At 35.1% G+C, this 14,462-nt stretch overlaps 2 protein-coding genes across 4 annotated transcripts; one reads left to right on the top strand and one right to left on the bottom strand.

Moving 5' to 3' along the window:
- The first annotated feature begins 494 nt into the window (after positions 1 to 494).
- Positions 495 to 11,549, top strand: LOC103490656 (protein GRIP). Of its 3 annotated transcripts, XM_008450272.3 has the most exons (22): positions 496 to 802; positions 916 to 1,442; positions 1,798 to 1,913; positions 2,786 to 2,955; positions 3,550 to 3,643; positions 5,038 to 5,124; positions 5,237 to 5,317; positions 6,043 to 6,168; positions 6,776 to 6,884; positions 6,965 to 7,044; positions 7,624 to 7,752; positions 7,830 to 7,930; positions 8,322 to 8,455; positions 8,561 to 8,658; positions 8,743 to 8,862; positions 8,966 to 8,990; positions 9,155 to 9,213; positions 9,697 to 9,768; positions 9,839 to 9,886; positions 10,147 to 10,252; positions 10,399 to 10,457; positions 11,094 to 11,549. In XM_008450272.3, the coding sequence occupies exons 2-22, from the start codon at positions 971 to 973 to the stop codon at positions 11,202 to 11,204; spliced, it is 2,397 nt and encodes a 798-aa protein (XP_008448494.1). In that variant the 5' UTR covers positions 496 to 802; positions 916 to 970; the 3' UTR covers positions 11,205 to 11,549. The 3 variants fall into 3 exon arrangements, with proteins under 3 accessions (XP_050942321.1, XP_008448494.1, XP_008448495.1); XM_051086364.1 differs by having other exon boundaries at positions 495 to 1,442; positions 8,561 to 8,662; positions 8,747 to 8,862; XM_008450273.3 differs by having other exon boundaries at positions 496 to 1,442; positions 1,806 to 1,913.
- Positions 11,550 to 12,488: 939 nt separating this feature from the next.
- Positions 12,489 to 14,350, bottom strand: LOC103490655 (phosphoserine aminotransferase 2, chloroplastic-like). The gene has a single exon (XM_008450270.3). It carries the CDS (start codon positions 14,195 to 14,197, stop codon positions 12,908 to 12,910), a length of 1,290 nt encoding a protein of 429 aa, XP_008448492.2. The 5' UTR covers positions 14,198 to 14,350; the 3' UTR covers positions 12,489 to 12,907.
- Positions 14,351 to 14,462: the final 112 nt, after the last annotated feature.

Genomic DNA, 14,462 nt, shown 5'->3' with positions numbered 1-14,462 from the left:
GAGATAAATATAGACATATTTTTTATACTAATACTTAATGGTAAAGATAGCTATTCTTTTTATAATCCTTCCCTTGAGATCCGAGAATGGTTTAACCATTTTTTTTTTTTAATTGAATAGTCGTTTGTTTGAGTATTAAATCATAACTTAAATGGTAAATATAATTTTGTATATTTGAATGTAAATTTATGATAGATATAAGAATAGATGTTCAAATTTATATATTAGCATCTAAAATTAAAATATATATATATATATATATATATATATATATATATATATACATTACAACATTTTAGAGAAAAAATAAAAAGAAAAAATATATTACATCAAGATAGCATTGCACAATCGACATAAAACTTGTGGTTTATACTTTAGTTAAAATCACTTTGGGTAATATTAAAATTAGAAAAAACAAAGAGGGTGAAATGAGAAGGAGAAAAATTATCACGTGAAGTGCACGTGAGAATAAATAGAGATGCAATGAAGGCGGGCGAAGTCGATTTCAGGAGGCATAATTACCGATAGAAATCCGTTTTCAGGTGGCGCCCGTCGGATGTTTCCGATGGAAAGGGTGGCGATCGACTGAATTTCTCTACTAACCTCCAATAATAATATCGTCGCCGTCGATCTCAATTTTCTTTTCTTGTATCCGCCGTGATAGATCTTTGGCTACCATTTCTATCTTTCTCGATTCAAGGCATAGTTATTTGTTTAGTCATTGATTCTACATTTACGCGCTTTGATTCTAAGATCTCTGCCTGGTGTTGTCTTTTGGAAGCCTGCCGAGTGTAGCAACGAGGTAGGATCTGAGTTTTGTACAGGATTTTGGTGATTCAGATACGAAACCACGAAACCGCTTAAGTGAATAATTGTGCAAAGCGTTTCAATTGAATTAATTGACCTTTGGTTCAGGTCTTACGGAGTGGTTTCTGATGTGGTTTGAGCGTCGGAATTAAGTTGTGGAACAATGTCTTCGGAGGAAGGTGATGTTAATGAAACTCCGGAAAGTCGTGTGGAAGAGGGGACAATGTTGACAATGTCCGAGGAGCTGGAATCCGGAGTGAAACATAAGGGCAATGGCCATGTTGTCGTGGAAGACAGGGTTCCTGATGGCCAAAATTGCTCCGACGATCATGATGAGCTTGTACAATTGGTTATCGAAATGAAATCTCAGAATGAGTACTTAAAGTCTCAGTTGGAAAGCATGAAAAATCTGCAAAATGTGGAGAATGTGCGGGAACGAGAAGAAGAAACTGATTCGAGAGATGGAGAATCCGTTCATTTAAAAGAACTTCAACAAAGAATTGAGTCTTTGAGTAAAGAACTTTCGGAGGAAAAGCAGACACGAGGTGCAGCAGAACAAGCTTTGCAGCATCTCCAACAAGCTCACTCAGAAGCAGATACAAAAGTTCATGAACTTTCGGCAAAGCTCATGGAAGGTCAGATCTTCTTGGTCTGCCGTGTTCTATATAGTTTGTTGTGAACCTGTGATTAGAATGATTTGGTTTGTTTGTAGATGGGTTGTATGGTAAAATAAAAAAGCTGTACTTTTGACCACACTCATACTAATCTTCTTACTCATTTTTGCTTTTGAATCCTCGTTAAAAGAAGTCTATATCTATTTCGAGAACCATTTCAATCTCTGAGAAATTTATACTGTTTAGAAGGGAAAAATAGGCCGAATTGAAGGTTGTCAATTGTAATTGCTTGTGTTGTTTATTGGTTTTCAAAATGGGAACTTTTTTCTTCTTCTTTTTCGTTAAATTTATAACAGAGAAATGTTTCTTTATGTAGCTCAACAGAAGTTGGAGCAAGAAATAAAAGAACGTGATGAGAAATATTCTGACCTGGACTCAAAATTTAGCAGGCTGCACAAACGAGCAAAACAACGTATTCAAGATATTCAGAAGGTGTTTGTTGTATTCCTGTGCTTATTTAATTGTATCCTGTCGTATCTGCTATCCATATTGTTTACCAAACCCAAAACTATCCATTGGGACTAGATCGTTCATATCAATCTCTAATGATGTGATCAAATCCTCCAATTGGACATTCTCTTCTTCAAAATATTGTTTTCGTTTCCCAAATCAAACTGTAAGAATACCAGGTCCCTAGAATGTGGGATTACCTGCGCTTTTTATGTCTTATTTGGTCAATTATATTCAATGTGTAGGAACCTACAAAAACTTGATGCCTAGTGTTAGGATTTAAACACATGTAACTATATCTCTAATCTAGCTGAAAGAGAATGATGTATAACAGGGATAAAACATATTATAGATCTAGTGGATTTGTGATAGAATGTGGATTTGCTTTTGTAAGTTTCGTAAAATCTGGAATCTGATTATGGCTTAATAGAAATCATGGTCATATAATTTTCTTCCTGAAGAAATCTAGTAATGCATCTGTTTTGGTGGAAATTATTATGCTCTAATGTTTGGCCAAAGAAGCTGTCTAAACTGAAGTGTAGTGTTCTTGATTTATCTTATAACTTTGTCATAAGAATTCTTTATATGTGTCTGTCTCGTGTCATTTTTTTTATAAATTTACCAAAGAATTTCAGTATGTTGCTGTTATGTGTGCGTGTCAACAGTGAACAATAACTTTGGATGTGAAGGAAATTGTACTTGCAACTGTTTCTTAGTTATGCGGCTTCCAATCTTCATCCTTCTTCTTTAGGTGGGAGGGGAAAGGAAGGTGTATTTGTACGACATACATTTGTGTACACGAACTTTGAGAGAGATCGCCTTGTTTGTTTTGATGGTATGCTTAAACATTGCAGGAAAAAGATGACCTTGAGGCTCGATTTCGTGATGTTAATGAAAGAGCAGAGCGTGCAACGTCCCAGCAGACTGCACTGCAACAAGAAATAGAGCGCACTCGGCAACAAGCAAATGAGGCATTGAAAGCAATAGATGCAGAGAGACAACAATTAAGAAGTGCAAACAATAAGTAAAATCTCCTTAAATTTTCTTTCTTTGTAAATTGAATTTAGAAACTACCATTTAAAATAATGTCTTTTTCTGGTCATGGCCCTAGTGTCTGTTTGCATGATGAATTCTATATTATTATAATTTTTTTAGAGGGGGTTTCTGTATTTAGTTTGTTTGTATAGCCGGGTATTCTTTCATTTTTTTTCCTAAATGAAAGTAGTTGTTTCTATTAAAAAAACTGGCCAAAGATAAATTGTATATTTGAATTTCAATTGTGAAAACATGCTTGAATCCTTCAAATTCACGTTGGCAAAAAAATTAGAATTTTTAAATTTGGTATGATGTAGTCACATACTGTGTACTAGAACAGGATCTGTTCTATAGGTTGTATAACCGTGTCTTTGAGTTCTGAGTATGATATAGTAAAAAACCTAGTGTAGGGAATTAACCTGCAACTTTCCTAGAATAGATGCCAATAATTTTTTATAGACCAGGTGTCATTGACTTTATCTGTTGAATCGATTATATTAGTTGAATAACTTTTTTATTATTCAAGTGTATTATGCTTTTCGTAATTCATTTCCATGTATGGGACACCATCACTAATAAACAGGCTTCGAGACAACATAGAAGAATTGCGTCACTCATTGCAGCCTAAAGAAAATGCAATCGAGGCATTGCAACAATCCCTTGCAGAGAAGGATCAGGTATTAAATTATGCTTTATTGAAGCTTTCTGACATAATTAATGCTGTACAAGAAAGATGGTAAATTTTTTTTAATACTTGATATCATTATCATGTGTATCATTTCTCATAATAAGAACTGAATGAAGACGGTCAGCAGTGTACTAATTTTATGTCCAGGGGCAAATGATACCCTTCAAGTATTTAGGGAAAAAAATGTACTTCAGAATGCAAAATTAGGATTTAGGACTAAAGCAATACTAAGGGTTGAAAAAATAAATTTAATTTTAAAAAATCAGTTTGGGAACGACATTTTTTTTATCATCTTCACATAGATTCATTCATAAGTTAGATTGTTTGATGTAACATACAGATTAAAACAACTTTGCATTGAGCAATTATTAACAACACATATAGAGACAATGTTTATGCTAAAGTCTAAATACTTTTCCATTCTTGTTATCTGACCATAGAAAAGTGTTAGGCCTTCAATCATCCATCAATATAGCAGAAAGGACAAGAAGAATATTTCACAGGGGGCACGTTGGTTAGAATTGTTGGAGAGGTTTGTTTATGAAGATGGGAAGAGACCGTTGATGGAGAAGAACAAAACAATATGATGTATGGGATGGGGTATATAGGTTGTATTAGGGTATCGAGTTTTTTTTTATGCTTTCAGTGAGTATAGTAATCTTAAGAGGAAAGAGAGATTAACAGCCCTCTCGAATTGGCTGGGTATTTGTATTGCCGTAGGACTTTTCTTCTTTAATATCAATAGAAAGTAAGGAAACACCTTGCAAAAGTAAATGATGAAACTTCATCCCAGGCACTTCCTGAACATCAAATATGTTCTTCCACATATGCTCATTCCTTTGTAACTAAATGGTTCTATAAATTACAAAAAGGACACTTTTCCGAGATGAATGCAGCCTTTTTCCTGGAACAGCACCAAAATTGTCCCAACTAACTACTAAATGCACATTTTCTTAATAAAAAATGCCATACATTTTGCTATTTTTGAAGCTTTGTATCCTTGAGCATTAGTCTCTTTTCCTTCTCTTAATGAAAATTGTTGTACTTTGTTTAAACAAAAAACATGAAGTTTGCATTATAGTTAGCTCATAATTTAGAAGTTTCATATCCCAATTTTATGGGATGTCCTTGAAGGAACAACTTATAATTTAAAAGTATCATAATAGATGATTAAAAAACTCATGCATCTTATCAAAAAGAAGATATTGTGTATTTTATTGAAAATTCTTCGTTACTGTTTTTCTTTATTATTATTGTACTTCATTTTCTAATCTATGAATTCATCAAATGCCAAAATGTCATTGCTACCTTTACTTTGATATAACTGGCAGGCCTATGAAATATTTATTTTGACCATGATCTCTTACATTCTGTGTGCTTCAGATGCTGGAAGACATGAAGAATATGCTTCAAGTTGCTGAGGAGAAAAGGCAAGCTTCAGTAGCTGACCTTTCTGCAAAACATCAGAAGGTGAGGCGTGCCTTGGTCAAATGAATGTCATGCTTTCTGTACCTCCTATTATCTTCCCATTCTCATCTGTTTTTCTTTATTTCTTTTTTTCCCCCTTTCTTTCCTCATCCAGAACTTGGAGAGCTTCCAAATGCAACTTTCCGATGCTTTGTCCGATAGAAATAAAGCTACAGAGACTATTTCTTCTCTACAGGTGAGATTCACTGTGTCTAAATTATCTACAGTAAGCAAACAACATTCTCCTGAATAACCAAGTGAAATTTCATTGAGAAATAAATGAAGACTACAAAGAGTAAACAAAACCAAAGCCCACAAAGAAGAGGCAAAGTATAAAATGACCAAAAAATAAGTAAGTAAAATAAGACTTACAGTACAATTGCAAAAATTCCACACCATTGAAGCCCACAGAGAAAATAGAATCTTACAAGAGGCAAAACAGCACTTTAAGTCCTCTCAAGCTCTCTAGAGATTCTATTGTCTCTTCTTAAAAGCCTACATAACACACAGTTCGCCTCAAAAACCTCCCTTTTTTTAGAAGGGATGGATGAAGAAGGAACTCTTCGGTCATCTATTTGCAACCCATATGTCTACCAAGGCACAAGCCAAAAGCCTTGATGAAGAGGGAAGACTGAAGAGGCTAACTAAGTGTCCTATCAGATTTAGCTTTTGTAGTTTGTATTTGCTTCTTAGTGTTAAGTGTACTATCAACTAATAGATTTGACATAAGCTTCCGCTGCCACAATTACAATTATTATCAAGTATGTTTTTAATGTGAGAGTAGAAGGGTTGATTTCTGGTTGCAATATAATTCTCCTTTTTATACTATTTCAACTTTTTCAACCAATTGTGTGATTGTTGTTACACACACACACACTCATATTTCCTGTTAGTGATGTCTTTTAGAACATATTTTTCCAGGAATTAATTGCAGAGAAAGAATCAAAGATTGCTGAGATGGATGCAGCATCAAGTGGTGAGGCTGCAAGACTTAGAGCTGCTGTGGAAACTGTAAAAGGAGAGCTTGCACACCTCAGAAATGAACATGTAGGCTCTTTGGTTTGAACTCTTATAAATGTCATAATTAGTCTCTCTTCTTCAAAGAAATGAAGAACATTATATCTAGAAAACTTTTTTGCAAATTTCGTACCATTTTAACTTTGTTGTAATGTTCTTTTGCAATTACCTTATTTGGAAAACTTAGTTCTGTAGCTCCTAAAATTCTCAATCAAGGTTATGGCTTTGATTGACAAGATTTTTTGGTGTAGATCATATCATAATTTATTTCTAAATGCGATAATTTGAGAACTTAAGTAACAGCAGAAATGAACATTTAAATTGTTGCTGGATATTTCCTGTAATGAATGAACTCATCCTGATTTTAACTGTTAAATATTAATGGAGAACTCGTTTCCTTTTCAAAAAAAAAAAAAAACATCTTTACCTCAAAGATAACAGTCCAAAGTAAGGCTGTTGACACGGTTCTTGCTTCTGATATATTAGTTTGTGTTAGAGAATACATGGTCATCTGATATGCATGCATTCTCATCTCCGGCTTATTTCTTTTTAAATTGTGTTACTATTTTTCTTAAGTTCAGTTTGAGTCCAAATTTCAGGTTTGTAATCATAGGATCATAGTTGTATAATGCTACAGGATAAAGAAAAGGAGACGTGGCAAGCTGCTTCAGAGGCACTTAAAATGAAGTTAGAGATAGCTGAGAGCAATTGCATTCGTGCTGAAATTGAAGCTGCTAAAATGAGGAGTATAAGAAGAATTCTTGTTGCCTTTTGTTGATGGCTCTAATATAGAAAACAAACAGACAAATATTTTGTTGTTGGACAGGTCAGCTGGAATCAGAAGTTTCGGCAAAAACCCGAATGTTGAGTGCAAGAGATGCTGAACTACTGACTGTCAAAGAGGAGGTATTATCAACCACCCGAAATTGTGATCAATGATCATTTTACCCATTCCAATTTTCTTATCTATTTATTCTGACCTTGTTGGAAAAAATGTAAACAATAATTTGTAACTGGGAGAAGTGGAGCGGTAACAAATAACACTTTGTTGATCAGTAACATCATTTGACTAATGTGGTACCTAATTGTAGCAGTTGAAGTTGGTGTTAAAGAATTGGATGATGAGGCTGGCAGTTGTTTTTGTATAGGGAAGGTTTCAGTAGATAGTTGGAGATAACGTATGAGTACAGGGATAGGTATAGAAGAGAACAGAATAATCTTCTGCTACTTCATCCCTTAAAGTACACAACTATTTTATATTTATTCTTCATCTGATACGATGGGGCAGTCTATCAATCTATCAGCAGTGTGACTGTTCATAGTATCTAACAAGCTTGGAACCATGTTTTTACCGAAGTTTCTGATGCTGCAGTAGAAATAAATTTATGACTTTTTATTTTATCACCTCTAAATTTGTTTTTAAGTGATCTTTTACTCCCTTCAGCACCTACTTTAAATCATAATTGGTTTGATGCAATTCTGCAGATGAATCGCCTTGAAAGTGAATTTTCTTCATACAAGGTTCGTGCTCATGCACTTCTACAGAAGAAGGAAGCAGATCTAGCGGCTGCTGTGGACTCTGACCAAATTAGAGCTCTTGAGGAAGCGCTGAAGGTGAACACATCAAAATGTAAAATGAATAACCATGTTGATTTCTAAGCTCACTTCAGTTAACAAACTTCGCATTATAGGAGGCTGAAAAGGAAATCACGTTGGCATATGCTGAAAAGGATCGGGTTCAGCTAGATCTTCAAAATGAATTGGAAAAACACGATAAAGAACTCAAAGAAAGGTGGTCTCATGCTTGAGATTCGTGATTTTAATATTCCATCTTCTTCAGGAGGATTATTACATATTTAAGCTGCAAATTTGGTGGCAGTTATACCGCTGCGGTTATGTTAACAGGAACTATTAACGTTAATTGCATTACTTAATTGTGGGACAATGTTTTCTCATGATGGCCAAATCATTTCATTACATTTAGTTTGGATTTAACAGCCGTTAAGTTTTATGCTTCCCTTGATCTCTTTGATTTATCCCTCAAGGTTTAGTAGCCAAAGTGGATAGTTGTTTGCAAGTGGTTGCATTCTTTAATTTATATCAGATATTCCTCCTTGAGTTCTACAAATTGACAGCATTCCTTTTATGAACTGAAGATAACTTCTTATTTCCACTTGTGACAGAGATTCAGCCCTTGACGACGCTGTGCAAAATATTAAGAGCCTAGAAAAGAGACTTGAATCTGCTAATTTGCACCTTCATTCAGAAAAGGAAGCCTGGGAACAGAGCCTCCAAAACTTGGAGGAATCATGGCGAAGTAATATCTATAGTTTGAATGAAATAATGATTATTGGTTTTTCTTTACAGAGTGATAAATATGTGGTTGTAAAGAAAATTATTTTCGGTTATATTGTATCTGCAGTCAGATGCGAAGCACTGAAATCTCAGTTTGAAGAATCCTCTAGGCAAGATGCGGAAAAGGAATTTGAAGAGCTGAAACAAGGATATAAAAGATTGAAGGCAAGTATAATAGTTTTTTCTCGTTTTGCGACTTGTGCTAAATAATATTATCCTCAAGTGTCTACTGTGTTGTGTAATCTGTAGGAAGAGCATAATTCATTCCGAGATCTTGCTGATAGAATGATTGAGGAAAAGGATACGGAAATTTCTAGGCTTTTAGATGAAATCAAAAATCTTCGACAATCTTTGGAATCAAAACCTCATGTATGTTTATTATCTACTTTTTTTTATTAGAATACTTCGATAGATTTTATACTTGGTGTTTTCTGTTCTCGTTACTGACCCTTGTCTTCTATAATCATCTCAGGCAGATCAAATTGATAATACTGCAGGTAGGAAGACTTTTTTTTTTTTTTTTTTTTTTTTTTTTTTTTTTTTTTTTTTTTGTTTCCGTATTCATTTACCACTCATATTTGATCGGAACCGAATGAACTTGGATGATAGACTAGAACTGACCATTGACTTCGTAATGTTCTTTTTCTTTAACTGGTATCAGTCACTCAAAAACAGGACTATTCAAATTTGAGCGCCTCCAATGCAGAACAGCAGATTCTGGTATGCTCAGCGTTCTTTCTCATAAAACCGTGTTGCAGTTGCAACTTATACTTGATTTTAATATCGTTTTTTTGTAGTGGAAGAAGTTTTGTTAATTAATATATATTGACAAAATGAAATCACATTAATCAATTTCTCTACCATCATATATGGGTTGCTTACGGTAACTGCCATTCATACATTAATTAAAGAATTTTATGATAATTTTAAAATTAGTTTGCATGAGCATATGCGTAGCTTAACTGATTAAGGTATATATATCTTTTATCAAAAGGAAGGTTTGAATTTCTACACTCAAATGTAGAAGTAAAAAAGAGTTAGTTTTCATGGTGTGATTATCGAATCTAGTCACCTATCACTAGAAGTCCATTAAGAAAAAAGCCAATATATTTGTTTGATGTCTCTCACGTGGAGTGGGAGGTATCTTGGTTGAAACCATTGTGGATGTGATCGTGATAGTTTCCCATTTTCATTTTTATTCAGCTTTTAGCAAGGCAGCAGGCTCAGAGAGAAGAGCAACTAGCCCAATCACAGCGGCATATCTTAGCCCTTCAAGTATGATTCACTTATTAAGGTATGTATTTCACGTTCTACATGCAGATTCTAATAATTCTGCATTTTGTAGGAAGAAATCGAGGAACTTGAACGTGAGAATCGTCTGCATAGCCAACAGGTAAAATTAGGTTAATATTGAGCCAATTTCTATGATGTTCAAAAGTTCAAGAGCCAGGTCAAGTTAACTAGAATGGCTCTTTTGAAACTTGAGAGACCAAATAGACTCTAACATCAAACCTTACAGACTAAAAGTGTATTTTCCTCATTTTTAATTTAAGAAAGCCACACTCTGTGCCTGATATATGTGAAATTCATACCATAGTAGAACAACTACTAGCTTTTTTAGTGTGAAATTTAAATATTATGTCATGGGTGTAGGAAGCAATGTTGAAGGCCGAGCTTCGTGATATGGAAAGATCACAGAAAAGGGAAGGTGTTGACATGACATATCTGAAGAATGTCATCTTGAAGCTCCTTGAAACCGGTATTGCAGGAGTTTTATTCTGCTTTGATAATGCCAATTTTTTTTTTTTTCAAATTAAGGCCCTTATTCCAATCCACGGATTTAAAGGTTGATTTATCTGACATCCTCTTCACATTTCCTTGTCCTTAATTTTTATTTTTAATTAGGTGAAGTAGAAGCTCTACTCCCTGTGGTTGCCATGCTCCTTCAGTTTAGTCCAGAAGAGGTTGTATATGCACTCTCTACTATCCTCTATCTTGTGAACGATTAGATGATACTATGTTCTACTTTCTTAGTTGTGGCCAAACATCTAGAGCCGTCTATAAGAACCCCATAGAAGTTAGAAAGGGATAATCATTAAGCCATACAAGGATGACCTAAATCATAGGAATAAAATTATGTTTGAGAATTTCCGACACTCACAATTATGGTTAGTGGACTTGCATTACTACAGTTTACGAGACGTAGTGTCAAATATTTATTCTCGTAAAAAGCAAAAATGAAAATACATTTTACCTTTAGGTTTATTTCAATTAATCGAAAGGAACTGGAGTATGTGGTGACAGTATTATCTCTTTAAAATTAAGTTAGAAATGCAGGTGGTTGAAAATTATCCACACCTAACACTAAAATGTTAATGTGATAAATTTACAACTTGTAAGACTAGATTTTACTCATCCACTGTTAAATTTATGTGGTAAAAATTTAACATAAGCATCGCCTTTAATGTAATACAAACATTATATTGTTACCAAGTTATGACACGAAACCGTTAAAGTGAAGATCATGTCTTTGAGAAACTGAAAACCCTGTTTTGGAAACTCAACTATGGTGAATAATTTTTGTTGATTTGCTTTTACAGATGCAAAAATGTCAACAAGCATATCGCAGTACGACAGATGTTCCTCCAAGCCCTGCTAGCGATTCTTCAGGACCCGCTCGCTCTCTTTTCTCAAGATTTTCTTTTACATGACAGACGAGAGGAAGCCTCTAGAAAATTCCTCAGCATAAAGTTGAAAACTTCTGCCACCGTGCTTGATTAAATGTTCTTTTTCACTACCGGCAGAGAAGCAGAGAAGTCTCCACAAGTGTAAGAATTCCGGTATTGTTTCTTTCTCGCAAGAAACCATTAATTGTTTCATGCGAAAATGAGTATCTACAAAAGAAGCGTACTTTTATAGATTAAGATATATGCATAGAACATGAAAGAGGAGGAAGGATATGACCTTGTTCTTCTTAAAAGGAGACAGAATTGTTATATTTTCCATGAAAATGTTCTTTACTATATATACAATACAATGATATTCTTTTTGTAATAGTTTTCCGTTGGGTTTGTACCTTCTAGACGATATTGTTTTCTTTTTTTGTGGTAAACTTATTGCTGAAGTTAAATGAAATTGGTAGGACATTGTTTTGGAGTTGGGTTGGTGACCGTCGCATTCTGATTTCTGTATTTGATTGGCACATAGACATACCTTTGTTAGGTATGGAATTAAGAAAGTTGAAGAAGTAGATATTTTCTCTCCCTTTCATTTAAAAAATATATGTCACCATCAGTAATAGCTACTAATTGATTAAGGATTATTGTTAATATTATATTCATATTACTTGCATTTGTTACTGTTTTTTATTTTGTCAAAATTTTTATGGTATAATGAAAATGTTGATATTCAATCTAGGAAAAAGATCATAAAAGGTTTGCTTTTTAGTTAACCTCTCTCCTCTCCTTGTTCATAGTGTTGGGTTCCTCTTGTTTAGTTATTTTGTTGATGTAATTATTATAATGGACTTCCATTATAATATCAATAGTAATAGTCCTCGATTGCAAATTTAATTGTATTAATTTTGGCTATGTTTATTTGACCTTTTACCTATTATGTTTATTTGAGTTTTTGCAAACCTAATTTGATTAGGATTAAAGTGAGAGATTATCGAGTATTGTTGTGTAAAAAGTAACAGTAGGATTCACATATCATTTTCAGACGCAATTGGAAGAAACATCTTCATCTTGAAATTGTGTTTACCATGTAAGGAAAACTTTAATATCGGTGAAGGAGAAAAAGAGGTCTAAAAGGGTTGGTGTGGGTATCAATGCATTGTTTACGATTTTATATTGTCAAATATTCCTATAAATAAATAAACTTTTAAAATCGATTTAAACTAATGATAATGAGGTTTTTTTTTTTTTTACTTAACAATTAAGTGAAAATCTTATTATTAGAGACATTGATTGTTAGTCCACAAATATATGGCCACATCCACCAATATTCCAATCCTTAGATTGAACTGAGATCCAATGGGAAAAGAGATTAAAAGGATTACAACTGCTGATACATGCATAGCATTAGCTAAACATGCCTTGCCCTTTGAGGTTATTGACTTGAAAGCTTTCAAAGTTTCAACATATATAATCTCCACCACCCTAAACTAAACTCTACTCATTCTTCTGCATAACATCAAAATCCTCATTTTGAAATTTTGCTCCAAACCCCCACTAAAAAAAAAACACAAACTCCCTAACCCCACATTGGATAAACCAAAGATTGACAACAAAAAAAAAAAAAACAAAACCCAAACAATACAACATAATATGACGATAGTGCTCTGCCTTGATTTTCACTTCAGAGCTGAAAATACTATAACTGCAACTTAGATTATCATATTATAATAATCAAATCAAGCATGCCTTGCCTGGAAGTCCTTCATGAAAGCGACCAATTTCTCCACTCCAGCCAATGGCATTGCATTGTATATAGAAGCTCTCATTCCTCCCACTGATCTATGCCCCTTCAGTTGAACCATTTTCTCTTTAGCTGCTTCCTTAATAAACTCACCTTCCAGCTCTGCCTTCTCCAGAGTAAATGGTACATTCATCAAAGATCTTACCGATCGCTCAACTGGGCATCGGTAGAATCCGTTGCTTTGATCGATCGCCTCGTATAGAATATCGGCCTTCTTCTTGTTCTTCTTCTCCACCTCCTTCAGGCCCCCCTGTTGTAACAGATCCTCAAACACCAATCCACACATGTAGATGCCATAACAAGGTGGAGTGTTGTAGAGCGAATTGTTTTCATGGTGGATCTTGTAATCCAACATCACGGGAGTTATGTCTTGTGCTCCACCGATCAGATCCTTCCTGATGATAACAATGGTGACCCCAGATGGTCCAACGTTCTTCTGGGCTCCAGCGTAAATGATCCCAAATTTAGATATGTCAACAGGTTTTGAGCAGAAATTGGAGGACATATCAGCCACCAAGAGGTTTTTCGGATTTGGATAGTTCTTGAATTCAACCCCATGGATGGTCTCATTCGCACAAATGTGCAAATATTTGGCATTAGGGCTTTGTTCCAGATCCTCGAATGCTGGGATTTTGGTGTATTTGTCAGCTTTGCCAGACCAAATTACCTTAGGCTTACAATATTTCTGAGCCTCTTTGAAGGCCTTATCGCCCCAGGATCCGGTGACGACATAATCGACGGTGTCATCGGGTTTGCACAGATTCAAAGGGATCGCGGCAAATTGAGTGGTGGCGCCGCCCTGCAAGAACAAAACGGCGTAATCGGAGGGAATATCCAGAAGGCTTCTGAGATCTGATTCGGCCTTTTGGATAATAGATGTGAAATCTTTGCCTCGATGGCTCATTTCCATTACGCTCATACCAGATCCGCGCCAGTTGATGAGTTCAGACTCAGCCTTTTTGAGGACGGACTCGGGCAAGGTGGCGGGGCCGGCGGCGAAATTGAAGACACGATCGTTGGAAGAACTGTGGGAGGGAGGAGGATTTTGGAGCTCGAGAGGGGAGGTGGTGGAAGCTGCAGAGCAGGAAATGGAGAAGCGTTTGGGAGAGGGAGAGGGAGAAGGGAGAGGGAGGGCATTGAAATGAGAGGTGGAAATGGAGGATTTGAGGTGGTGGCGATTAGGGTTCTGAAGAAGAAGAGAGTGTGGGGAAGTTATGGTAGCCATGGAAGTGGAGATTTGAGAGAAATGAAGAAAGATTCTGGAGAATCTGAAGAAGAAGAAGAAGAAGAGAGTTTGGTTTTTGTTGGAGGAAAGGAAGGGAAAGGGGTTTTGGTGGACACGACTACGGCTTCTTTCAACCTATTTATAGGACGAGGGGAGGGCAGGGTTTTTCGCTTTATTTCATTTTGTTTTTGCCTTTTTTATGTTTTTTCAAAATTAAAAAATAAAAAAAAAATAACATTTTCGATTCTTATACTTAATTCTCTAA

Source organism: Cucumis melo, chromosome 6 (genome assembly GCF_025177605.1).
Source record: "Cucumis melo cultivar AY chromosome 6, USDA_Cmelo_AY_1.0, whole genome shotgun sequence".
NCBI lineage: Eukaryota > Viridiplantae > Streptophyta > Magnoliopsida > Cucurbitales > Cucurbitaceae > Cucumis > Cucumis melo.
This window is presented reverse-complemented; position numbering and strand designations above follow the sequence as displayed.